The sequence below is a fragment of the Podarcis vaucheri genome (genome assembly GCF_965113315.1).
Source record: "Podarcis vaucheri genome assembly, chromosome: 3".
Taxonomy (NCBI): domain Eukaryota; kingdom Metazoa; phylum Chordata; class Lepidosauria; order Squamata; family Lacertidae; genus Podarcis; species Podarcis vaucheri.
Window position 1 is genome coordinate 64,461,975 of NC_138761.1, and position 26,435 is coordinate 64,488,409.

Below are 26,435 nucleotides of genomic sequence, written 5' to 3' on the forward strand. Positions count from 1 at the left end.
GGAGTGATTATCTGAGGCTTGAACTACCCTCTACCACCCTTCTTAAAAACATGTCTCTATTACTATCTACTTCTTAATCAGAGTTGTAAAGCAAAGTAGCTGACTTAGAAGCAATCTGTGGAAAATGTAAACACTGAAGAGAAAATAACCGCCCCACCCCTTTGGGAGCTTACACTGTTCTTTTATGTTTCTCATTTCATCCCATCCACTTTCAATTAGTACTTCCTGTTTAAACAATATCAGATTTTTCCATCAGATCTGTGATGGAAAACTCATTCATCCATTCGGCATAAGAGAGGTCAAGATCTTTATCTTTCTTCAAAGATTTGAGAAATAGAATTCCTGTCATTTGTGTGGTGGGAATAAGCAGCTGTAAGGAACAAACGAAACCATTCTAAAAACCGTGATATATGGCACAGAGCCGCCTCTTGCAGACAAGCCTATGTGTGGCTTATGCAAACAAGAAACATATTCATGGTTCTACACAGATAAGTGTAATTTTATACTTATCAGCTGGGATTCAAAGAGCCAATCTGTGAGCCAAAAGCAGTTGTGCCTTGATTCCACCCATTACATGAATCGGTTTTCTCTTATTTATTATATTTATATAGCTTTAGTAGAGACTACATCATGATTCAAATTTAAACCTCTCTCTTCTTGAGAATTCAAGTACTTCTTACCTTTAACTTCTTTACAAATTTGAAATTTCTATGATGTCTATAGTTTGCAAAGTCAAAGCCCTTATTTTGCAAGTTCTGCTCTACCTTCTCCAGTCTGACTAGGTAAGTAAAACGAGCTTTGTACAAAGTGACACCAGGCTTCTTCTTAGGCTGCAAGATGATTCTTGGAAAGTATCTTATAACAATACTGGAAACTTTCTGTCCACAGCTGTCTCTCTTCTTCTGCAATATGTTTTATCATGTCAGCACCAGAGTAGTCACACATGTGCTGTGTTATGCTCCACATGAAGGAACTGATAAACATCTGAGAGTCCTGCTGTCCTAAAAGAGTTCGACGGAAGGAAAATGCCAGTTCCACAAAAAGCCGAGGGATAATTGGAGAAATAATCCTAATACTGTAATCTATGAAATAGTTTTCTCATCATCTGTAAAGTTCACATACAATAAGATAACCTTAGAGAAAGTGTTAGTGTTTACTTCTTTTTTTAAAAGAACAATTACATGCATGATTTCCATCTGGTGTCCTTACGCAACTAATATATAAATGATCAAAGGCTTCTAGTCAGTAGGACCCGGACAAGCAATTCAGATATTTTGCTGCATTATATAATTAGCATTTACATATAATACGAGGGGTGGCATAAAAACAATGGTGGTTTGAGTAGGAACTGTGCAATGGACTGCTAGATGATTTGAAAAGATGTGGGCCAAACTAGATCTTCTGCAAAAGATCATGTAGATTTCTCATGAGTTTTTAAAATTAAAAGTAGCCTTTCATGGCTGTAATGCAAGGGTGGAAGAACGTCAACACTGACTCCTCTTGCCATTTACCTGCTCACCTCAACTACCCACCCAAGCCACTTCTTCCCTAGCTTAGGGAAAAGAGGAAGGGTGGCTTATTTTAAGCAGAAAAAAACAACCAAAAGGGAAAGAGTTAAATGTGTTTCCCCCATGCCATTTTTTCTGTTCTTTGTTGAGGCATCCCAAGGCTGCTTTTCACTGTGGTAAATCTACACATATCTGGGTGTAGCATCAGGTTTGGCCCTAAGGCAGGAGATTAATCAGTAGGAGTTAAGATTGCATAGCAAGGGTACACTACTCCAAAATGTGACATTTGCAAATGGAATGGTAGACAAATCTAAGCATCTTCCTGTGCAAACCTGTATACTCAGAATTAGGGATGGGGAAGAAATTTACATTTAAAGGTGAATCTATCAAATGTACACTTTCCAAAACCCTGTGAGAACTGAAACACAGTCATCCTCTGAAATTTGTACATATCTGAATTCTGCAATGCATTTCTCCAACCAATGTCTCAAAAAATATTGGGGGAAAGTGTGCATAAAAATGAACATATTCATGAAAATAACATAAAAATTCATTGTCAGGGAAATGGTTTGCATTATTCAAAACTGCATAAAAGCATGTGTTTCTTAGAAGAAATTTGAACTGAAATGATAATTTTTTGAGAATAATTTGTTTTAAAAAAATCACAACTTGCTGCAGAAATATGGAGAACTGAATTTAAGATTGGAAAAAGGAGAAATTGAGAGAACAAGAATGACAGACCTGGCCATCCCTACTCAGAATCAAGTTCCACCACATTCAATGATGTCTACTCCCAGGTCAATGTGAAGAGGTCTAAAAGGGCCAAGTGCACAAATGTGCCACATTCAATATATGTACTTAGAGCAACAAAAATGGATTTTTAAAAAGCAAAATAATATTCAGATTGGAGCTGCCAGAGATGCACAAGGGAAACTATGTTTTAATGTACAGGCAAAGTCTTTGCAGATTTTTGTATTGTGGATGTATGTTTTGTATTATTTTATTAACACTATGGATTGATACAAGTTTGTCATGGCCTTTGGTTAAACAATAAACTTAGGAACTACAAAAAGGCTGAAGATTGCTCAGTTCTACACATCAGTACAAAGAATAAGATTTGATTTTTTGATTTTTTAAAAAAAAAATCTTTAAATTGTTTAAGCAACTGAAATGTGCTATGAAGACAACCTGAGATAAGGATAAATTCTTTTCACAAATAAGCTAGTTATTTTCTAAAGGTGTAAATACAGATTTCCTCCTGACTAATATCTAAGAAGATATAATAGGGGTTTTCTTACACCATAACTAGCAGGTGTGTCTGTGACTCCTTTCTCATTTGAAACACAAGAGAAAATCCACAGATCCACTATATCATTGTGTGCTTTGATTTATATTTCCCCTTCCTTGTTCTAAAAGCTTAATACAGTTAATGTTTCCTAAAATAAAATATATTTCAGATTTATAGATGGTTGATTTTAAAAAACTAAAAATGTATTCCATTTTTAAAGCTGAAATGTTGACATGTACAAAATGTAATAACTCAGCATTTTCAAACAAGCTTGCATGTGACCTGTGCAAATATGAAGTGACACAGCTGATGTGATAAATCTAACAGGAAGGATGGAGTCAGTTCCCAGAACCAGTGCTTCTTAATCTTGGGCAGTGTCTAATGCACCTTTCCACCTAAGGGAAGGGGTGTGGAAACAATACAATCATTTTCCTTAACGCAGAAGATTAAACAGAGCAGTGTTGAAGAGTTCATTTATCCTAGTTTCCCAAACCGAGCTGGGTGAAAACCTGATCAATAGCTCACATGTTTAATATGAGCAAGAAAATGAAGTCTAATTTCCAAGCACTGATTTTTCTAAAAATACTTTAATATTCAGTTACCCTGATGCAGCTCTATAAGCACAAAGAAGTTGTAGCTGCATGTGATAGCCCTGCCAGAATATCAGCAATCTGCTGTTCCATGCAAAGGGAGAAGAAAAAATGACTACATATTCTGGACATACACCTACCACCGCCCCTGACCAGCTGTTGGGTACGATGGCTGAATTTCTATCTGGGGTACACAAAGCACAAGCCAAATATAGGCTGGTTAGATCTTGTGCTTGGGTCCTGTTTGCAGGTTGGCTACTGTGAGAACAGGATGCTGGGCTAGACAGGCCATTTCCTGATCCAGCAGGCTGTTCTTCCCTTCTTATGAACAGTTAACATCATAGTTCAAATTCCTGGACACTGGCACAAGAGCCTGCAATAAATCTAGATGCCAACTTTGCTGCCACATACACCCGGACAACATCATTATTGGCCCCAATAACATCAAACATACCATCCCAGGCCTATTTAACTGTTCATCTTCCAACATTATATATGCTATCAAAGGCCAATAGTGACCTTCAGCTCTATATATAGGACAAACCTTACGCCAAAGAATAAATGGACATAAATCTGACATCAGAAATCATAAAACAGAGAAACCAATAGGAGAACACTTCAGTCTCCCAGGACATTCTATACAAGATCTTAAAGTAGCTGTCTTATTGCAAAAGAATTTTAGAAATACAGTGGTACCTCGGGTTACATACGCTTCAGGTTACATATGCTTCAGGTTACAAACTCCACTAACCCAGAAATAGTACCTCGGGTTAAGAACTTTGCTTCAGGGTGAGAACAGAAATTGTGTAGCGGCGGCGCAGCGGCAGCAGGAGACCCCATTAGCTAAATTGGTGCTTCAGGTTAAGAACAGTTTCAGGTTAAGAACGGACCTCCAGAACGAATTAAGTACTTAACCTGAGGTACCACTGTACACCTGAAAGAGAAGTTGCTGAATTACAACTCAGTACCAAATTAAAAACAAAGGAGAGGCCTGGTCTGAACAGAGATATTGGATTCATGTCCCATTATACATGCTAAAGCTAATTTTGGTCATCTATCCCTTTAAAAATCCCTTGCCCTTCCCTGTGGAACAAACTGCCATCATTAACAGTCATCAACAGTTATAAGGTTGTAGTGACCTCTGCTTCAGAGTATCTGAAGACATGTGTATACACACGAAAGCTCATACCTAGAAAGCTTATACTTAGCTGGTCTTTAAGGTGCTCCTGGAACATCTTTCATTTTTTTTTAAAAAAAATCTTTCATCATTGTTATTTATTATGACAGACCAACACGGCAACATTATCTGAATCTGTATGACCTTGGGTTCGTCTTCTCTGAACCTCTCTTACATTCAACCTTGTTGCGTGTGATTGTAAGCTGTAAGGAAGCACAATTTGTGACACTAAACAACCCATTCACTGAATACACATCTATTAAGGCATACTCAGTCCCTGGTGTAATTTTTTGCATACTAAAAGCACAAACTTTCTTTCACAAATATATGTATATTACCTATTATGTACAAAATATCATTTACTTTTGTAGCTTAGACCACTGTCAGTGGTGTCAGTCATGTCCCACATTTATGATGTTTCTCCGCATGTGTATATTAGAGCACTAGTTTTGCAAAAATTAGCACAAACATAATGGATGAACTGACCCTAAAAAATGGTAAGTAAAAATGTGCCTCCGAAATAATTTTCCAGACAGAGAGATGGGGGATTGGGGGTTGGGAAGCCATACATGAGTGCACATGAGTGTAACTTCATCACCACCTAGAGGACAGTGTAAGACTAAAACTAAGTTTTTACATTTACCTTCTTGCAAGTACCGGTAATAGCCATAGCCTGTTACAGTAATATTATGCTTTTATAGTAATAGTCTATTATAGTATACTATTCTTTCACGTAGAAACCAGAAATCCAGTTGGCTTGTGAAAACAGCATTCTTCCCTGCCAAGATTCAGGTTTGAGTTGTCTCAATGCTGTTCTCTCCACATCCATGGGAACATCTTCCATTTGTTTAGGCCCATGTCTGTAGCAAAATAAAATAGTAACAGTCTAGACTGCTGACATTGCTCATCTGCTAGGCCAAACCTGCTTCTTTGCTTTTTATCCCTCTGCAAACAAACACATTTGCACAAAAACATACACAAACATACACACATAATGGTTCTCTCCTGGTTGCTAGGCAGTCACTGAATTATTTCTTAGAGCTTCTCTGTTGTTCTTAAAAAGTAACTAAACTTCAAGGCTGAATATCTTTTTGCAAAAGTTAAATTCCTAACTTACAAACACAGCTCTGACTCATAACAAACGTGTAGTATAACATTTGAGGCGTCTGATAACATCTGACAATTTTATGTACAGTTAAATACATAAAAGCATTTGTGGCGATCACACAGGGTCCCTGGACGTTTAACGGTCTATTGATCTCTGTGTCACCACTGTGCTTGCTTCCCCGCTGCCACCAACCAGTTACTCTCGGGTAAAACACTGAGTCCAGACAGTTGTTAAAAGTGAACCAAATAAACAAATTTATTTTATAAACATTAACAAGTTTATGGTTTCTCAGATAATATTCCTGTCAGTATCTTAACTTTAGTTTCTTTACCGGCCTATACCTTCCTAATATCTTCTCACTGATTATCTCAACTGTTTGACTGACTCCTCTTAACAAATTCTCTCTCTCACACCAGACTAGCCCAACCCACAGACTTATCTTATCTGTCTCTTCTAACTCCAGACGGTCTTCTCAACCACCCTAACTCTAACTCCTTCCCTTGGGTTCCCATTGGTTAGTCATTTTACAATTAGTTAACCCTTTCCTTATGAACCCAGTATGATGTCACACACCTAGGAGGGAAACGCCACAGCATTATATGTGAATAAATGTCTCTAATGAACATTTATTTTCTAGGTTGTCAAATGCATAAGTTGGCTTGAGTATTTACTAGGTTTGCCTATTTTAAATCAGAACCAGTAAAGGTGGTGAAGGTCCTGTGTGAGTGCCTGGAGGCGGTTGGAGGATGGATGGCAGCTAACAGATTGAGGTTGAATCCTGACAAGACAGAAGTAGTTTTTGGGGGACAGGGGGCGGGCAGGTGTGGGGGATTCCTTGGTCCAGAATGGGGTAACTGTGCCCCTGAAGGACCAGGTGCGCAGCCTGGGAGTCATTTTGGACTCACAGTTGTCCATGGAGGCACAGGTTAATTCTGTGTCCAGGGTAGCTGTCTACCAGCTCCACTTGGTATGCAGGCTAAGACCCTACCTGCCCACGAACTGTCTCACCAGAGTGGTGCATGCTCTGGTTATCTCCCGCTTGGACTACTGCAATGCGCTCTACCTTTGAAGGTGACTCGGAAACTGCAATTAATCCAGAATGCGGCAGCTAGACTGGTAACTGGGAGTGGCCGCCGGGACCACATAACACAGGTTCTGAGAGATCTGCATTGGCTCCCTGTACGTTTCCGAGCACAACTCAAAGTGTTGGTGCTGACCTTTAAAGCCCTAAACGGCTTTGGTCCTGTATACCTGAAGGAGCGTCTCCACCCCCATCGTTCAGCCCGGACACTGAGATCCACTGCCGATGGCCTTCTGGCGGTTCCCTCATTGCGAGAAGTAAGGTTACAGGGAACCAGCCAGAAGGCCTTCTCGGTAGTGGTGCCTGTCCTGTGGAACGCCCTCCCAGCAGATGTTAAGGCAATAAACAACTATTTTACTTTTAAAAGACAACTGAAGGCAGCCCTCTTTAGGGAAGTTTTTAGTGTCTAATGCTGTATTGTTTTGAATATTCAGTTGGAAGCCACCCAGAGTGGCTGGGGAAACCCAGCCTGATGGGCGAGGTATAAATAATAAATTGTTGTTGTTATTATTATTATTATTATTTAAAACCATGTTTCAATATACAAGAGGCTTCTTCTTCTTTGGCAATCACTCATAGCCAAGACTGTCTTCCATAAACACGGTTTTAACAGAGAGTCTGTAAGTGACTGTGGAGGCCAATTCTGGATCCACACGTCCTTCCACAGTGGGGACATTGGTTTTCCTGCGGGAGTTGATCATGGTGTGGATTTGCCAAGCCGGCCTTCCTCTTAGCACGTTCCTCCCTTAGTCCTGAGTTAGCATTTTACTCCTTACATGGCAACCCTATACTGTTATGTCTCCTAGATACTGTGGACAGGAAAAGTGGGATAGAAATTTTCCCCACAAATAAAAATATTTACTTTTAAACTTTTTTTATTGTGATTTTCAAAGCGTCCTACCTTTCTGTATTATTTTTTTAGTAAGGGTAAGGGTACTCCCAGGCAACACGTTTGCTGTGTTTTCCCCAGAAAAGCGTAAAAAAAAAAATCCCATTTGGGGGGGTGAATATGGGCTGGCATTTTCATGCCAACAACGCCATGGGAGAAGTACCCCGGTACCGAACAACCTACCAAAACAACCATATTAGCAGCAGACAGAACGAGACGCAACTTCGCACGCGTTTGGCTTGCGCATGCGCGTAGGCCCGTGGACGCCCTTGTTTCCTTGGCAGCCGTCAGCTTGTTTGAGGCGAAACCATTTGGGGCAAAGGGGGGTGACGGAAGAGGCGAGGAACGGAATGAAAGGGAAGGCCAATCGACCGGCAGGGTGAAGAAGCCGTCGGCGGCATCGGACGTAGCCAGCGGAGTCGGAGGCGGCGTAGGCAGCTGCCGTTGAATACAGCGCGGAGCAATCGAGGGTTGGAAGTAAGTTTCTAACCCCCTCCCCCTTTTTACTGAGTTCCCACCAGGACCCGCTACGTGTCTGGTTGGGAGGGGGGAGATGGCGGCGCAAAGCCCGAAAAAAAGAAGCGTAGGCGGCCTCTGGGCAGGGGCTTCGTCTCTCCTGAGGGCGGCCAAGGCGCGGCCGACATTCTAAGCGGGAGGGGACTCCTGAGGGCGGTTATTTCCAATCCAGAACTGTGGCGAATAGGGGAGGGGCGGAGGGAGGCGCTTATGCCCAAGAGGCTCCACAGTCGGCGGCGCTTTGTCGGGGCGCTGAGCGGGGAGGCCTTCGTAGCACGCAGCTTCCACGCATCAAACTCAGCCGCCGGCGAGCAACTGCCACGGAGGCCGGTTGGAATCCCAACGGCTTTAGCGCGCTGCCTGCCGCCTCACAGCGCCAGCTGTTCCTCCCACAAAGCTACCGGCGGCCTCTGCGTTCTTTTCCGTTAGAGGAACGGCAGCCAGCGCCCAGGCGGTTCCTAACGGAGAAACCTGAGAGGGGTGTGTGAGGGGGGAGAACAGAGTAAGCGAGGAATGCAAGAAGACTACGAGTCCCAGCAGCCCCCGCCAGCACTACATCTCCCGTGGTTCACCTATGACAGAATGAGGTCCTGTTAGGAGACGGAGCATGTACCTTGAAGAGGAGGAGGGAGGTGGGCGTGCGCGCCTCTTCAGAAAGCAGCGCCGATTGGCTGAGGCGGAGTGCGAGGGCGGGACTACAGTAGTATCGCCTTGGCTCGAGATAGAAGGGAGCTCAAAATGTGAATCAAACCCGGTGATTTCGGTTGTGTGGCCGTTATTATTATTATTATTATTAATAATAATAATAATAATAATAATAATAATAATAATAATAATAATAATAATAATAAATTTTATTAAGGGCTGCGCTCTCCTCTCCGGGTTGCTTAAATATGGAGTGGGCTAGAGAAACTTAAGAATCGAAAAGCGACGATGCCCCATGAAGCTCCCCTTTTTCTTTGGTGTTTGAATTCGTAGTGCTTCCCACTTTAGGATCGCCTCTGCTCGTGGGTGGTCCCCAGGCTGCGCATATTTACTCGGAAGCACTGTAAGTCCCTCTGGGATCCAGTAGGGCTTGATCCTACGCAAGAAAGAGCTTTTAATCTGAAGTTAACGCTCCTACACAGATGTGCCTAGGGATGTCAGTTCTCCTCCTTAATAGCAATCCTATGCGGAGGGGTAACTTCCATTGAGTAATGAGTGTCATTATCTCTCTCCCTATGGCTGTGAACTGACTTCTTCATGTACATAGTCTACTGGCAATCCCAAACCGCACCAGGGTCAATAATGATTCCACGATGTGCTATGTAGTTGACTGTTGGGGTTGGATATAGCAAAGAAGATCAGCTTTAAATCCTTGCTTTGTTCTGAAACTCATTTGATGGGGGGAGCTGTGGCCTTTGAAATTAGCCAGTTCTAATCTGCCTCATGTGCAGTTAGACTAAAGGGAATGATGTTAGTTAGACTAAAGGGAATAGTGAGATAATTGAGAATAATTACAGATAAGGATACAATAAATTTCAAGTATATTTAAGTATAGTTACTTAAGAATCACATGAAATATGATGCTTCTCTGTGTCTTGTTAAAGATGCAAATGACAGTGCATGGAATCAGACAAGAAGAACTATAACATTATATTTCAATGTTATCTAGATGTCAGAAAATATATCAAAATGAAAATCTATAAAAGATGGGCATATGTGCATCCATTCCTTCTTTACTATACTGTATACATTATGTGGAATGACAAATTATTCTAAATACAGCTTTTCCACTATTAGGGGAAATATGTATGTCATTTTTATTTGTGTTTTTATAATGCAATCTGGATTAGGCAATTCCTGCACTGGAAATCTCACTTTCTTCTGCCTATTTGAGTTGAATGATGAAATCATTTCTATTTAGAGATGGGATTACAATTAGTGAACATCCTTATCTTATTCAGGTTGCTTAAAGGACTATATTTACACTCTTTCCCTCTCCATTGACGTTTGTCTTGTTTGTTGCTTAATCCAACTGCATTGCTAATACATATAAAGCACACTGTGTAATCCTATCCTTTATTCAGAAATAAGTCCGGTTCAGTTCAGTGGTAAGTGCAATATAGTATTCCATCCTTAATTGCTTTTGTTGACATTAATTAAAAATGTAGGGAAGTGTAATGCATACAGTAGGTAGCCATATAATTGTTAAAATGCCTTAAGGCAAAAGACAACAGTAACAGTCTGCACAGGGTATTCAGGAAGATGATGGCTTAACTCTGCATGATATCTTTGTGATGGAAAGGACTAATTGTATTAACCATGATACCTTTTTAAGTAAAAAAAAGTCATGTGTAAATCTAAAATAAAATTTCTAACACCTAGAAGTATTTGAACAGAAATATTTAATTAGAGGGAAAATGTAAAAAGTATTCTGAATGTGGATTATATTACCGGTATATTATATTATATTATATTATATTATATTATATTATATTATATTATATTATATTATATTATATTATATTGAAACACAATCAAAACTTTATTTGGAAATTATTTTCATTGGAATACCTATTTATTTTTTATACTTTTTTACTGTTAAGACAGTATAATTCACAAGCATACATTTTCATTATATTGTTTTAATTTGAAGAACAAAGTGAAGATATTGCAAACTGTTAAGAACATGATTTTATCATGCCCAAATATGCCTGGAAAAAAGTTAAGATCAACTTTGAAGCTGATTGAGCTTCCATTCTTTGTATACATTCTTTATGTCACTGATTTGTTTAATAAAAATTTGTTAAATAAAAATGTTTTGTTTCAAATGGAAAATTTTCCATAACAATTTTTTTCTTGCACATCATTGGTTTTGAATACAAACAATGTAGATATGCAATGTTTAGATCTTTGCTTATATATTGTGTTGATCCTGATGACATATGTAATTACCATATTTTTCGTTCTATAAGACGCACCAGACCACAAGACGCACCTAGTTTTTGGAGGAGGAAAACAAGGAAAAAAATATTCTGACTCTCAGAAGCCAGAACAGCAAGAGGGATCGCTGCACAGTGAAAGCAGCAATTCCTCTTGCTGTTCTGGCTTCTGGGATAGCTGCGCAGCCTGCATTCGCTCCATAAGATGCACACACATTTCCCATTACTTTTTAGTAGGAGAGCAAAAAATACGGTAGTTCTTGTTATGAAACGTTGGCAGTTTTACATGAAGATGCAATACATAAGTTCTAAATCTTGATATCCAAGGGCAGCTTTATATGGATTCCCCTTCTTCCTTATTGGCAGGGGGTGGAACCTTATACTGAGGGCCACATTCCTCTGAAATAATCTTTTGGATGCCTTATATTGCCAGTGGGCAGAGGCAGAGTTGGCAGTGGTTGGGCTAAAAGTCTTCTAGAAAGGCTACCGTTTCAAACCTAAAAGTTTTCTAGAAATTTCCTGCAATTTCCAACCTGAAGCAGCCCCAGGTAAAACATCTTGTAATAGTCCAGTGTTGAGGTTAACAGAACATAGATAACTGTGGCCAGGCCATCTCTTTTTAGGAGAGTTATAGTTGGTATATCAGCCTCTGCCCATAGAAGGCTCTTTGTGCTACTAAGGCTTTCTGACCCTTAAGAGGTAAAGGTGAATCTAGTAGCACTCCCAGAATGCACATCTAATCCTTTTAAGGAGTATACATTCCCTTTCATAGTTGCTGAACCCCATCACACTTATTAGACAAGTTTATGGACCCTGTTTTGGTCCACTGCTGTTCCCAAACACTGGTTCGGCACTTTTTCTGACTTACCTGCAAAAGACAGCTAGTCTTGGGTGTCATCATCAGATCAATGACACTCAACTCCACATATGTAGGTGACCTCTGAACAACTTGCCAAAGAAAATGATCTTTTCAACTGGCTGGTTGGGTCCAGTGAGCATCCTTTGAATCTGTGGCAAGAGAACAGGATATTTCCTTACTTATTTTATTAACAAAATCCAACTTCAGTGGTTTTCCTAAATCTGTTCTGCTCCCACCATTTAATATAACTTGGACCCTTTTCACTCTTAACTTACCAATAACCTGCTAACTGTGATATAAAGCCAGACAGATATATGTACTATATTTAGGAAATATATTGTTCATTACAAGATTATGTAGCGTACAAGCTTATGTGGTACAGTCTCTTTAAATTGACATACACTTTCCTTGTTAATTAGCTGTAGCTTGTTATATACTCTGTTACTAAAGCAAGACAGCTTTGGCGAACCTTATTAAAACTTTTTGCCCAATTGCCTTTGTATTTACTCCACCACAGTTAAGCCTCACCAACATGATAAGTGAGGAATTTTGCTGAAGGGTGGCGCTGTGGGTTAAACCACAGAGCCTAGGACTTGGTGATCGGAAGGTCGGTGGTTCGAATCCCCGCGACGGGGTGAGCTCCCGTTGCTCGGTCCCTGCTCCTGTCAACCTAGCAGTTCAAAAGCACATCAAAGTGCAAGTAGATAAATAGGTACCGCTCCGGCGGGAAGGTAAACAGCATTTCCGTGCACTGCTCTGGTTCGCCAGAAGCGGCTTAGTCATGCTGGCCACATGACCCGGAAGCTGTACGCCGGCTCCCTCGGCCAGTAAAGCAAGATGAGCACCGCGACCCCAGAGTCGGCCACGACTGGACCTAATGGTCAGGGGTCCGCTTACCTTTACCAGTGCTTTTGCCTGGCAGTGCAACTGCCTCTCACTACTTCTTGCTCAGCGCTGTTCTCTCCTCATCTCTTATGCCTGAGCCAAGTGATTCAGATAACCCAACAAGTCTTTTGCCACCAAGACACTGCCTTTCTTGTACGTATTCTTTCTCAAGCCTCTTCCTCTGCTGTCTTCGGGCAGTGCACCACAAACACCATGAACTCCTTCACTGACCAGCACAGACTGACTTCTAGCTGACTAGCACCCTGCCATATATACACTTCTTCTGGCCCTCCAGTCCAGCCCCAGCTAATCACATGGTCTAACGGAAAATTCTAACCCTGCAGCCACCAACCAGAACACTGCTTCTTTTGCATATTGAGAATTCTCTCTCTAACCACTCCTGAGCTGTCAGCTGAAGTCTCCCAGTGACAGCTGAATCAACTTCCACCTGACCAGACAGGACTCCCCACATTAAACATTACAATGCACATTACCATACAAATGACAGAATCCAATCTACATTAAAACTGAATTCAAATAAGCAACATGTCTTCACAGGGTTGAAGGAAGCATTCTTCAGGAATGATCCTAACAGCTGCTTCATTTAAGGTGGCCGAGACTACCCCTCCCTGCCAAAGAGGTGTTTAAAAATCTGGACCCAGCTTGTCGGTCCTCCCTGCTGGATTCAATGAGCCGGGAAGGACAACAGTTAACCTTGCAAGTGGTGGGCCATTTTATTAAGCTGGGTTTTAATGTAGCCTGTATTAGTTTGTGGCACTGCACTGGTGTCATAGTCAACTCTGACAGTTGCACTGGCCTGTCTTCACAGAATTAAATGCAGCTTCCATGTGGCAGGTGTAGTGTCACAGGCTGGCCTCTGCCAGTCAGCAGTTAAGTCCCATCTGTCCCTCGTGAATGTTGCTTGTGCACTAGAGTTATTTCACAACTTTTTACACAAAAAGCTATTCATGTGGAGTGGTTCACTGCTCTAAGGCATAGCTGTTTGAGGTGAATGAGCTCAGGAGACATCTGAGTTGGGTTTTCACACCTATGCAGACTCCCCACACCCAAATAGCACACAGAAACAGTCATTTTCACTGTTGTGAAAGTAACAACTGTAATCACATGATAGACTGCTTCACCTGAACAACCTACCACTGATAACAGCTACCGTAAGGACTTGCACAAAGCAGCTTCTATGCAGTGGCCGTGACATATATACTGACTTCAAACACTACATAGCACATAAATGCGCAGCGAGGGTAGCCAGGAGGAGTGAGACAAGCAGAAGTATAAACGACTGCCCATGTTTCTGAAGACCTTTTTGGCCTATGCATTAACCAAATTACAGTACATGATAAATTGAGCTAAGTCATAATTGTTTGGTTGCACATGCTAGGCAGGATTTTAGGAAGGGCATAGTATAGGATTACATCACAGCAAGCACTTCTGTAGAGCAAATGGTTAAGCTACAGCAAGGGAGCATTCCTGGTGGCTAAGCTACAGGTGTAGTGTTTTCTTTCTGTTGAGAGCTCTTCCACCCTACGTGTGAGCATGTAGAATTTGCATGCAGGCTGGTTTTTTTGGTGCTTGAAGATCAGGTGGTTATAGTGGGGTGCCATGGCAGATGCATTGAATTCATTTATGCAACATTTGTCAGATGCAGTGAACTCATTTATATAAACTATAAATTATTGCACCAAATCTTCAGCAGGTGGGGCTAGAACCATTGGAAAACCAAACATGAGATTGCATGAATTCAGAGAATTCATGTCAAGCTTTCCTCTCCCTGTCTTCTTGTACTTATTATGCCAGTTAATTGTTCTGAGGCAAAGTGTGCATAACCCCAGGCACAATGACCTAGAAATGTATTTGAAGCAAATAATAATTTTGGGCAATCACCGAAGGCACTGAAACTAGCATAGGCGCTCTACCTGCCACTACAATCTTAAACATTTGCAGTAGTGTGTATATGGCATCACTGAAGTTTTGTAACACTATTCATTATATTATTCCTCACTTTAATTCAGACTTAGTGTGGTGCACTGCACTGGTGTATCTGTTAGTGCATCAAAATGTTGCTGGCTGATTAGTTAAGACATTATTTTAGAAGTCATTAAGGGGACCTGGTTGATTAGGTTTAACCAGTTGCTGCTACATTAGGTCTGAGAATTTTGCTTACTGGTTTTTTCTTTTGATTTATATCTGCCTTACTGGCTTCCCTCCAGCCCTATATATTTTTTCTTGATGGTGATTTCTGTGGGCCTTCTTATGGACCAATTCACAGAGAATAAACCTTAAAACACATTTTTGCTTCCATGGGTTCTGCTTTTAGATGTATTTAGTTTACATAGAATAAGTCTACAACTCTATACCCATTTCCTGAGAGTAAAGCACAATGAACTCTGCTTTGAACTATAGGACTGTCTTGTAAATCAAACTTTAAACAGTGAGTTGTTTAATTAAAAGAAGAAAACTTTACACAATTTAGGATCTAGAGAGCCAACTTAGATGAGCTAGGGCTATTGTCCATTGAGGGAGATTAGGATTTTCAACAGGATATTCCTGTCAACCCATGCTGTAATACCAAACTTCTATTTGTTTTATTTTTAAATTTTATATCCCACTCTTCCTCCTACTGGACCTTTTGCAATTACCATGTTTTAGAAGTCTTTGGCAAGTAGCATGGGGGTCTGTAGTTGAAGAGACTCATGTCTACTGAAGAATTCATTAAACAGTCCTTTGGATCCTAGGCTTGCTGTTGATAAAATTAAGTACTTGCTTCATCCTTAATGTAAAGTGATAAAATACAATAAAAATATTGGATGGCTGATAGTTCAAACATCATGAACAAGGGGTGATGTTCAAGTATGAGTGTCCACAGATGGAAGAGAATTTGTTAGCTGAACAGGGAGGCAGGCAGTTTTCAGCCGTTCTCCTGTCTCCACACCCTTCAGCACCCTGTGCTCCCCTTAAATCTCTTCCAGAAATGGCCCTTTGGAGTAGATTTAGAAGGTGTAGTAAAATGAAGTCAGGAGGGCAATTAAGTCTCCCCTTTTCCCATAAGGTCATAGTCACCATTGCATATTACCCGAAGTTAATAAGCCTGCAACACCTTTTCACGTTGTGTCTGATAGTTTGTGTTAGATTGTTCACTGATAGTTGTCTTTCTCAGTGTTACTGTCCTATAACATATTCTGGTCTTCTTTGCAGAATGAAGAACAGTGAAATGTGTTGAGTTGCCTTTGAGGGTCATGAAAATGCCAGCAGGTATGTAGTATACGGGCTATAGTATTTTTACCTTTTGCGTTGTATGAACCATTTACTGTTAATTTTTATCTGTATAAAGAAGGGTTCTTATTACTGATTAGTATTTCCAGCATTGCAGACCTGGGTCCTGTTCCAGAGATGATAACCGTACGCCCAAAGACCCTGACAGCAACTAGTAGTGCATGTTGATATGCATCCATGTTTGCATTGTGATGCAGTAGCTAGTTTGCAAGGAAGGAATCGGCAGTATTATCACCACAGTGTCTGCTTCTTTAACTCTTAGCAGAAATGGGATTACAGATCCACCCGGCCAATCAGCACTTAGGCTTTTTACAATGAGGTTTGGCTGATTGGAAACGGTATTTGTTCTTGTTTTCTATGGCTAGCAGGAGTCATGGCCTCATATTATCAGGGATCGCCAACTTTTGGGGGCCTGTTTCCAACAGGAAACACTATTGTCAGCACCACACACAGCGACCAAGCACACACTACAACCTTTTCTATTGATGACAATAGAATTATTTGTTTATTAATTAAATAATTAATTAATGGATTGTGGATTGTGATGAAACCTCTGCGGTTCTAAGAAAGCCTTTTTCAGACCTAATTTCAGCAGGGGAAGGAAGAACATCTGCAGGGACCTTGGGTTCACCTTTGGCATGAATGGAAGATGATAACTGGGCTGTGACAGCCATTTTGAGCTAATAAGCTAATGAAAGTGATGAAACTGCTGTTTGACCTTTTCAGTGGAGAGTGAAGCCAAGGCAAAAACCAAGGTTCATTTTGAAGAAATATTCAAGAGCCATGCTGACCTAGCAGATAAAAAGAAATTGAAGAAGAAAGCATTAGGCACGCCAGAGAACATTGTGGTGAGTTGGCTACTCTGTAAAACTTTGTTTGCCTGTCTTGGCAAAAGGGTTTTAAAAGAGCAAAACTTAGTGTCTCATGCTCAATTCTTTAAGAAATATGAAGAAAAGTGGACTGTTCTTTGCAGTTAATTTCTTTTGGAAAGCAGAAATTGTTGCAGCCTTGGGGTTACAAATACCAGTACTTCAATCTCACGTCAGATTCATGACGGCTGTTTCTTTTACTATTACGCGGTTGGTAGTGGAAGTGGCTCACTATACTAATTTGTCCTTTTCCATACATGAAGGAGGTTCTGTGAATGTGAAAAGAAAAGCACTTTAATTATCATTTTAATATATGTTGTTTTATTGATGCTTATATTGAGAAAAAAAGGGTACTAGTACTTTATGCAGATATCTAAGTTCTGTGTGTCTCATCCACACTCTGTACATTTGGTTCAGGAAACAGCAGTGAGTTTATACTAATTTAATGGCCAAATTACAATTTGGAAATATCTTTTTAAATGGTTTGTTAGGCAAATTTTTTTAAAGATCTTGGTTACAATCATTTCTTACATTTTTATCATGAGGACATTTTGTTAAATATTATTTCAGTTACACTAGATCTGTACACCCTCCTCCTCTCAGTAATGTTTATTTTAACAACATATAACACCATACTGGTAGGTCAATTTTCCAAATACTCTAGAATACATTTGAGGGATTTTTTCTTAAAATAAGCTTTGAAGAATATATTAAAAGCTTGGTCAAATCTAGAATCTTTTCATGTTTCATATGAATTCCATCTGTTGGTTGCTATATAAAACAATTAAGACTCATTTAAAACTTCAGTGCATGCGATAAAATTAATAATGTACCAAAATATTAATATTATAATACATATGCTTATAATTATATGAGGTGGCTGACTTTTCAGTGTTTTTGTCTTGATTGTAGCTTGAAACATTCAAAAATCATCTTGGCATTACCCAAGAAAGTGAAAATGATGAGGTAATTATAAATGATACTCATAACCCAGAGGAAAGGAGTCCACGGATTACAAAAAGCAAGCTCAGACACAAAGCCTCAGTTGCAGAAAAAATAAATAATAATGTTGTTAGTGGAGAGGAAAGCGTGCAAACAACGTCTAATAAGAAGAAGAAAAAGACAGTGTTACACGAACAACTTAATGAGGAAGAAAACCTACGTGAAACTAAGTTGGACAGTTTTGAAAAACAGATTCATGTTTTTTCAAAGAAAAAAACAAAAAGTGTGTTAGAGGCAGATGCATTTCATCAAAAGGGGGACGGCCACATAAAAAGTGCCTTGAATGGAATGAGAGGGAGATCTGAATTAGATGAGGAAGAGCAGCTAATTCAAGCCTATGAGCAGCAAGTGGCTGAGGAAGAAGCAAATGCAATTAAGAAGAAAATAAAAAAGAAACTTAAAGAACAGATGTCTGAATTCACCCCCAATGTTCAAAGCCAGGAAATGGCACTGAATAATGAAGTGAGCAAAAAGAAAAAAAAGAAAAAAGAAGTATCTGTTGTATCTGAAGCTCAAACAAGGTATAGTGGCGAAAAGCAAATTGGTGTGGATTTAAATCTTTAACAACTGTTTGATTTTCATTGCTGTTGTTGAAATGGAAAGAGTTGTATGGCTCTTCCCCCCTCCCCAACCTGAACATACCATTTTACAGGAGAAAATGTCATGGTGTTACCAGTTCTCCTCCCTCCTCACAAAGTTACTTTCTGAGTTGCTGGGAAGCAATGAATTGTTGCTCCTGTGGGAGGTGAAGGCGGGAGTCAGGAAGGAGTGCAAGGTAGAGGAAGGTGGGCAAAATCACATTTGGCTTTATTTCTATTTCCCAGCTCAGCTTCCAGGCACCAAACCAAACTTGGGGAGAATCTTTATTGGCTTCATTGCCTTTCTCTCTTAACGGGTTCCTCCCAGACACACACTATCTGTTTCCTATCTTTAGAGAGGAGAGAATAGAATACTAGGAAACTACCTTATACCAAGTCAGAATGTTGATCCATGGATTTCAGTATTGTCCCTGCTGACTCGTAATGGCTCTCTTGGCTTTTTGACAAAAGTATCTCCCAACCAAACCTGGAGGCTGAACTTGGATCCTTCTGCATGCACAGAAGATGCTCTCCCTCTGAGCTAGGGCCGCCCCCTTTCCCCTTTGTGTTGCTTGGCAAAAGAAATATTATCATCTGGGTTGAGTGGGGCTGTGCCCCTGTTGTTTGTTGCCTTGGTGACTGGGTGAATGGTTCCCACCACATCATCTCCTCTCAGCTTGTTGACAGCCTCTGTTCTGGAACTACTCTTTGCACGAACCCAGCTTGGTGGGAAGAGATGATTCATTTGTATCACTTTCCTTGCTCATCTCTAGATCTCACTTCAGGGGGGCAGCTAAGTCTAGGGATGGTAGGAATGCATTTGCAATACATTGACCCTGCCTTAAGTTTACATGGCCTCCTTTTCCTCCATCAAAGCCAGGGGAGGGGAACTGGATCCAGTCAGTGGGCCGTGCTACAAAGGAAAATCCAAGCTGATCCCAGCAGGTTTTAAGTTACTGCTGGTCAGCTGATGGGTCTGCTTTCTGCTGGTTGGCGGTGATGCCAGCAAGCCTGAAGTTGCCGTCCCACTCCCTTCCCCTTGAGCTCATAGGTGCACCAACATCAAGCTGCCTTCTGCTGGAATTACCAAATTCCCAATGGGGAAAGTGGAGCTTCAAGTCACTGTTTGAGTTCCCTGTGGCAATCACTGTGCCACAGCTAATCCCAGCAGGAAGAGATAGATGCTGACACCAGGCTCTACTTTCTATGGTGTCAACTGTGCTATAGAGCTCACCATGGGGAAATTAGTAGTGCAGCCAATACCAGCTGGTCTGTTCTCACTAGCAGTCATCTGATCATTGGTGAAAGCAAGCCTTCTTTGCCAATGAAAAATCAGAAGCACATTCTGCCTGCTTCACACACTTGATCTGACATCTGGTGCAAGGCAGATGGCCATGACTTTGGTGAAATGGTTTTGTGGGACACATGTCAGGCATAATTAAGACTCATGAGCCGGTGGGGACCCCCCCCCCCCGCATGGCTGACCTCAACTAACCACCTTGGCTGATGGCTGGAGTGTTCCTTACTTGTATCTCTCTGGCAGACAGCAGTCATTATTTTGGCAGGTTTGGGCAGGGCTGGGTGTATGTATACATTCCCTTGTTTAACAGCGAGACTTACTTCATTGCAGTGCAATGTCCCTCTCTGAACTACAGAATGACCCAGAGGAAGAAAATACCTGCAAAAAGAGATCATTGGAAAAACCGCTCATATCAGAATCTAAAGAGGATGGTGTGCTACCAAAGGAACAGGAACTGGAAGAGGATATTGAAAAACAGAAATCTAAAGGAAAGAAACTGAAAAGAAAACCCAAAAAAGGTTTGTGGGGCTACAATTTGAACCTCTGCAAATGTGCACATGAGCTCATTTATGTGGCTGCATTGTGTGCTTTTAGTGACCTAGACTACACCATCCTTGTGGCAAAAAAGTTGCCTGAAGTTTTTCACATGTGACCCACTGTGATTTTGCACAAGTGAGCTTTCCAAACCTAGGTTGAGTGGTAGCATGTAAAATACTAGTTTGTGCTCATCCTGGCTGATTATCTGCTTGTGCAGTCCAATTAAAGTGAAAATTGTACTGTGAGCATAGAGGGCGAGTGAGTTGCCCTTACCTCACATTTATTTCAAATAAATATTGAAACAAGGACTCGTTTATTTGTTCAAGAATGGTCCTGCTATGTATGAGTAAAAATTTTTGGAAGTGGTCTCTTCGTTTGACCACTTGGAACATGTTGGAATATGTAATTAGAAAGTTCCAGCTGCATCTGCTTTTTGTGTGTGTGTTAAACTGATGTTCATGTTAATAGATCACACATAAAAAGTAATGTTGCACATACTAATAGCCTGAATTTCTATTCACCTAGCCAGTTTTTGTCCAGTAACACATGCCTAGATATAAGCAAACATGCAGTCGAATATACTAACTGGTTTTTCATAATGCATTGTAGAACTAGCGGGGCTTGGTAACTACAATAGGTGTTTTCAATTTAATTTTGATAATATTTAATTCTCACTTGAGACAATCTTCCTTCTGCTCCTAGTACTAGAAGAAAATACCCCGAATGCTGATGAAAATACATCACATGTGACTGATGGAAGTGTTTCACCGGAATCAAAACCTGTTTATGATGATAGCCTGGTTTTAGGGGTTTACATCCATCGAACAGATCGACTTAAAACTGATCTCATGGTATCGCATCCTATGGTTAAGGTTCATGTGATTGATCAGAAAACTGGTCTGTACGCCAAGAAAGAAAATAGGTGATGTCATTCACTTTTAAAGTTTCCTATCTCTTATCTAATCTCTCCAGTTTTCCCACATCAAATGTGATTTACTGTAAAGACTTCTCAGTTGAGTATTGGTGTCCCTGGAATCTCTTTCCTGCTTAACTTGCATGTTCAGGATTTTAGTTTGTTTTCATAGATGTGTGCGCTTATTCTCTTGAGTTGCAGTTGAGCACTCTGGAAATATATGCAGTCAATTGCAGGAGAAATGAAAGACTACCAAAAAACTGAAATTCAGTTACTTTTCAAAGTTCATCCTCAAGAGACTTTTCTGTTTAGGTAATGTTGCCCATCTATAGAGGGCAGGGTAGAGTGTTCATCAGATAATGCCAGAAGGTGGACCGAATGAGAGGCCAACATGGAATAAGGGTTGCATCAAATCCCAGAGTAGCTTCTAATACATGTAAAGGCCAGAAAGATGACAGCAAAGAAAACATTACTCAACTCTGTACTCGCATAAGATTTAAAGCTGCAGTCCTGTGCAAGATTTCCTTGGCAGTCCCCTTAAACTAAGTGGAACTTAACTTTCAAATAAATATGCATAGGATTAAGCTATGCCTCTCATATGCAAAATCTCTTAAGTGTGATAGGAAGCACACTCCAAGCATAGCATGTCAAGTAAATGTCAGGTTTTAACCAGCAAAAAGAATGGGTTAAAATGGTTAAGCACAAAGCACAGAAAAATGCACATTTCCTTTGTAAGAATATAGACATGAATTTACAACCATTTGGATTATTTCCTTTATCTGTGCCTTTTGTCAATGTTGTGCTACATTTGCTTTGAGCCAAAGTTATTCAAGCTGTCCTTGCACTTCACAGGGCTGTGGATATTGTGCCTAGAATAGTCTGAGTTGGAATAAGTTTAAAGCCATCTGACACGTGGCTGTTGAACATTTCACATACACACCCTGGTAGCATGAATGCTAGACTGTTACATTCCCCATACTTCCCTTTTAAGCAAAAGTCTAGCACACTTGGACTGAACAGAGTTTATTGTTTTTATACAGCAGCCGATCTGTTTCATCTTTTTATGAACAAGAAAAAGTGGGACATATTCTTCCCATTATGACTCAACCGTATGATTTTAAACAATTTAAGTCAACACTTCCAGAATGGGAGGAGCTAATCATTTTCAATGAACGCTTTAACTATTTCCTTCAAGATACTGAAGAAAGTCCAAGGATAATCCTGTTTTTTGAGGTACAGAATGAATTACCATTTCATCATGTTACCTTTAATTTTGGCAAGTATCTTTTAATGTTTTAATTCATAGGTAGGTGGCATAGGAATTATGGATTGTGCCCATTCATGTAAGGACTCCCACTCGCACAACAGAATTTCTCTTTCCCCATGCATCCCAAAATCTCTCTTGGGGGTTCCTCCAATATGGTAGAGCCAATTTCTGTTGTTTCGGCCAGGGAGGAGAAGTGCAGGGACATGACTTGGTACTAGAGCATCAGCTTTGCATGCAGGTCCCAATTCAGTCCCTGGTATCTCCAGATACGGTTGGGAAAGACTCCCTGCCTCCAACTCTGAAGAGCCTCTGCCAGTCAGTGTAGACAATACTGAACTGCTAAGGCAGTTTCTGTGTTCCTAAGCAGAAGTCATTGCTCCTGTAGATAAGCCAGCTGACAATAGCAGGTGCAAGGTTCTCTCAAAATTTCTTCTTAGGCCTCCTAACAGCTTTGTAGGGGATGCCTGGGAGCTGGGGAAGGAGACAAAGTATGCAACAAAGAAGCTGCCAGATGCAATATTTGAGATTTTTCATTGATCCTTAATGAATATCCTGAAACATTTTGTTTTTGTTCTTGTTTTTATTATGTATTTTGTGCTTTTTTAGCCTGTATTTTTATGCTGTGAACTACTCTGCTATCTACAGATGAAGGGGAGTATTTAATCTAACAAATGGGGAAAAAAACCTTCCTGAACATGCCAGCTCTACATGTTTTTCTGCTAAGAAAACCCGTATCCACCATATTTGAGGGGTTTCTGCTTGTTTATTCTAAGTGAGCTCCCACATTTTGAGAACTGAGATGTTCCAAATGCAGGAAAACTCTGGAATTCTCCCATACACACACACAAAAGCAGAGCTCACTGGCATGGAGGTTCTTTCATAGGCCCCACTCTACCCCTGCAAATAGCATTCAGAGCCAAAAGAAAATGACTTAGACAAAAAATATTCCTTGTCATAATTGTTGATTGATTTTAACTAAATAAAACTTTTTCCCCCAATTTGGTCAGATACTTGATTTTCTGAGCATGAATGATGTAAAGACCAACTTTGATGTACAAGCTAAGGAAAGTGGCTTTCGGAAAATCTCTTGGGCATTTCTAAAGGTATTTTATTTATTTTTTTAAATGGGAACTTTCCCCCTAAAGTATCCAAATAAAATCTAAGCAGAAGTGAACTTAAACTTCTGTGTTCAGTGGTGAAACTATATTTCAATTGTGGTAATAGATGAACTGCAAGCACATTTGTCCGATAAATGTACAAAATTTAGATGGGGTACCTTCATGGGGTACTAAAAAAAATCCCATGAAGGTGTTTTGTATGAAGGTGGAGTTTAGTGCTATTGTGTTTCATAAAGCCCCATGTTCCCCCTGTGTTTATTGTGATATCCTTTCAGAACTGAATTTGAGAATCTCTGTGTGCATCTCTGCAGCATCTTATGGTAGAGATGGTCATAGCATAGACTGACTGAAAACAAAGAATCCAGTTACCAAGGTTCACCAACAAGTGCACAAAGGCCTGTACCCCTGCGCCAAAGATGAGCCCTAATTCTGTTCTGAGTGGCTTCTCAATGTCAATTCATCCATACAGATGAAGTTATAATCAGATGATCTGCTGATACCTAACTGTGTGTACTACATCCTCCCATAGGAAACCTGTGCCCACTATCTGCGGTTGCCAAACTATAATGTTGTGGTTTTAAATTGTCATATCACAAACAGGGTTTCGTCTTTCTTTATTTAAAATTTGTTTATTCTGTATTTACAACCTGCATCATAACCAATCCCGGGGCAGTTTATATATTTACAAATAAAACAATAATGCTAATTGGTTATCAATTAAAAGAACCCACAAGAAACAGATAAAATACTAAAAACAACAATAATTGTCAAACTGCAAAGCACTTCCCTCCTTCCATATAAGGCTGACTAGATTAATATTTCACAAAATCCCAAGTAAATAAGTTGGTGTCAACTCTGCTTCAGAGGGAAGATCATTCCATGAACAGAAATGAGAAGGCCCTTTATCATAGCATGATGTACCTCTTACAGCAACAGAACATCAAAAATGGACTTCTCCAAAGTTCTACTAGCATTTAGCTTGTAAAAACTACATCATTGTCACCCACAACTAGTAATCACACATTTTTTCACTTTGAGAATTTTGTCTTTTCAGCTTGTGGGTGCGAATGGAGTTCTGAATGTTGGTGGAAAACTACGTCTTCAACTATATTGCCCTCCTCCAAGGTCCAGATCGCAACTAAATATTGTGGAAGTTTATGATTGGTGGGCAAAATGTCCCAGAAACCATTACCCCTCAACACTGTATGTAACTATAAAGGGCATTAAACTTCCAGAACATGTAAGTTTAAGTTGCATGTCTACCAACTAAACTTCAGCAGAGATGTATCTGTGGGCGTTAATCTGAGAAAAGTTGTTTTTTTGTTGGCCTTTTATAACAAGAACGGAAACAATTGGCATGTTCCCTTAAATACTTGAACATTTCACATCTGGTTGTTCCTGTCCAGTCATCGCTGGAACTTTGACTACTTTTCTGCCAGCCAGGTGCTGAATTTTGTATTTAAAGGGAAGGGAGAGAGATCCATGAAGCATTTTCAGCTGCTTCTTTCATTCAGTCTGGTGAAAATCTGCTGAAGTGAATAGACTTGCAATAATAGAGATCTGTCAAGGAACCTAAAATATATCTGTGTTACATTTATTTTATTTTTAAATGTACAGCTTTTAAGATGACTCTTTCTAGATTTCAGAAATATTGGTCAGACTTCGTTCCAGTTCTTATGAAATACAAGTTCAATTCCGTGTTAAATTATGCAGTTCTTTTGGATTGATATGTAGCATTAGTCATATTTAGAGTAGACCCACTGAAAGCAATTGACTTACGTAACAGAAGTCCCTTTCAATGGGTCTACGTAATTGGGGTATGGCTTTCTTGGATATCACCCTGATAGTTTACATCTGCCAAAAGAAATTTGTCCTACTACACTTTTAATCTATTTGTAGGTAGATCCTTCTTTACGGTCTATGATGGCTGTTCAGCAGGAATATCATTCTCCATCATTCTTGGACCTGCAAAGTGAAGTATCTAAAAAAGCAAATAGTTCTGGACCACATGTGAAAAAAGAAGAACTACATAAGTGGTCACGATTTCCTGGACAGGCAAGAGTTTTCATACCTTTGTACATAAGGATTGTGTTTCTAGGGTGCAATCTAGAATTGTATAGCAACACTTTCTTGTTTTCAAGTGTAAGCACAAAACAAATGGTTTAATCCCTCCCCCCGCCCTAGTGTATGTGAAAAGTCCCAACCACTAATAATTTCCATGTCAACTGTGAAGGTTTTGCAGTGTTGCAGTAGAGGTGTGCGTTAGAAATTAGCAGTGAAGTTTAGACAGTCAAATTAAGAAACAGCTTAATAGAAAGCATGAAAATTAGTGTTAGCACTATTATCATTGTCCCCCAGATTTCTTTGAACCTGTTGAGGCAGTACTTTTGTCCACAGGATTCTTTTTCTTTTAATTGTTTATTTTTAATTGAATGGGTATATATCTTTAAAAAGCAAAACAACCAAGCTAACAATTACATACCAGAATTCTACTTAGCTGGTTGAATGGGAGAAAAAGCTTGTTCCTCAAGCTCATGCATTTCTTCCCCTGCTTCCCTCACTGTAGAGAGAAAGCGACGCATGCTTTCAGAATTTGCCATGGTGATTGCAAGATCTACCTTACAGAGTCATGGAGATCCTACATTTAAACATAGGTTCTCTGATGGCAAAATGGCCTGTTACCTTATTCATGCTTTTAAAAGAAGCATACTTAAATTGACCACTTTTATTTTGAT

At 40.1% G+C, this 26,435-nt stretch overlaps 1 protein-coding gene and 2 long non-coding RNA genes across 9 annotated transcripts in view; 1 reads left to right on the forward strand and 2 right to left on the reverse strand.

The window, feature by feature from the left end:
* Window positions 1-5,239: 5,239 nt before the first annotated feature.
* LOC309528524 lies at window positions 5,240-13,087 on the reverse strand. Of its 2 annotated transcripts, none has more exons than XR_014217792.1 (2): window positions 11,950-13,087; window positions 5,240-5,423 (listed from the first exon to the last, which is right to left on the reverse strand). It is a non-coding gene; the product is annotated as an uncharacterized lncRNA (long non-coding RNA). The 2 variants fall into 2 exon arrangements; XR_014217793.1 differs by lacking the exon at window positions 11,950-13,087 and adding an exon at window positions 7,825-7,884.
* AHI1 (Abelson helper integration site 1) overlaps window positions 7,909-26,435 on the forward strand; it is a 64,301-nt gene continuing 45,774 nt past the window's right edge. The window contains exons 1-10 of one of the 6 annotated variants that reach the window (XR_014217755.1): window positions 7,909-8,118; window positions 16,039-16,095; window positions 16,843-16,964; window positions 17,898-18,508; window positions 20,196-20,383; window positions 21,105-21,324; window positions 22,356-22,548; window positions 23,590-23,685; window positions 24,755-24,940; window positions 25,600-25,755. Coding sequence is in view for 5 of the 6 variants with exons in the window: in XM_082215889.1 (XP_082072015.1) it covers window positions 16,080-16,095; window positions 16,843-16,964; window positions 17,898-18,508; window positions 20,196-20,383; window positions 21,105-21,324; window positions 22,356-22,548; window positions 23,590-23,685; window positions 24,755-24,940; window positions 25,600-25,755 (1,788 nt within the window). In the remaining variant the exon portion in view is untranslated. Of the gene's footprint in view, window positions 8,119-9,017; window positions 9,206-13,288; window positions 13,435-13,455; window positions 13,550-16,038; window positions 16,096-16,842; window positions 16,965-17,897; window positions 18,509-20,195; window positions 20,384-21,104; window positions 21,325-22,355; window positions 22,549-23,589; window positions 23,686-24,754; window positions 24,941-25,599; window positions 25,756-26,435 lie in introns of those variants that run through there. The other 5 variants (XM_082215893.1, XM_082215889.1, XM_082215890.1 and 2 more) reach the window with 5 other exon arrangements.
* LOC309528511 overlaps window positions 25,777-26,435 on the reverse strand; it is an 82,566-nt gene continuing 81,907 nt past the window's right edge. The window contains exon 3 of the long non-coding RNA XR_014217779.1: window positions 25,777-26,260. This is a non-coding gene — a long non-coding RNA (uncharacterized lncRNA). The remainder of the gene's footprint in view (window positions 26,261-26,435) is intronic.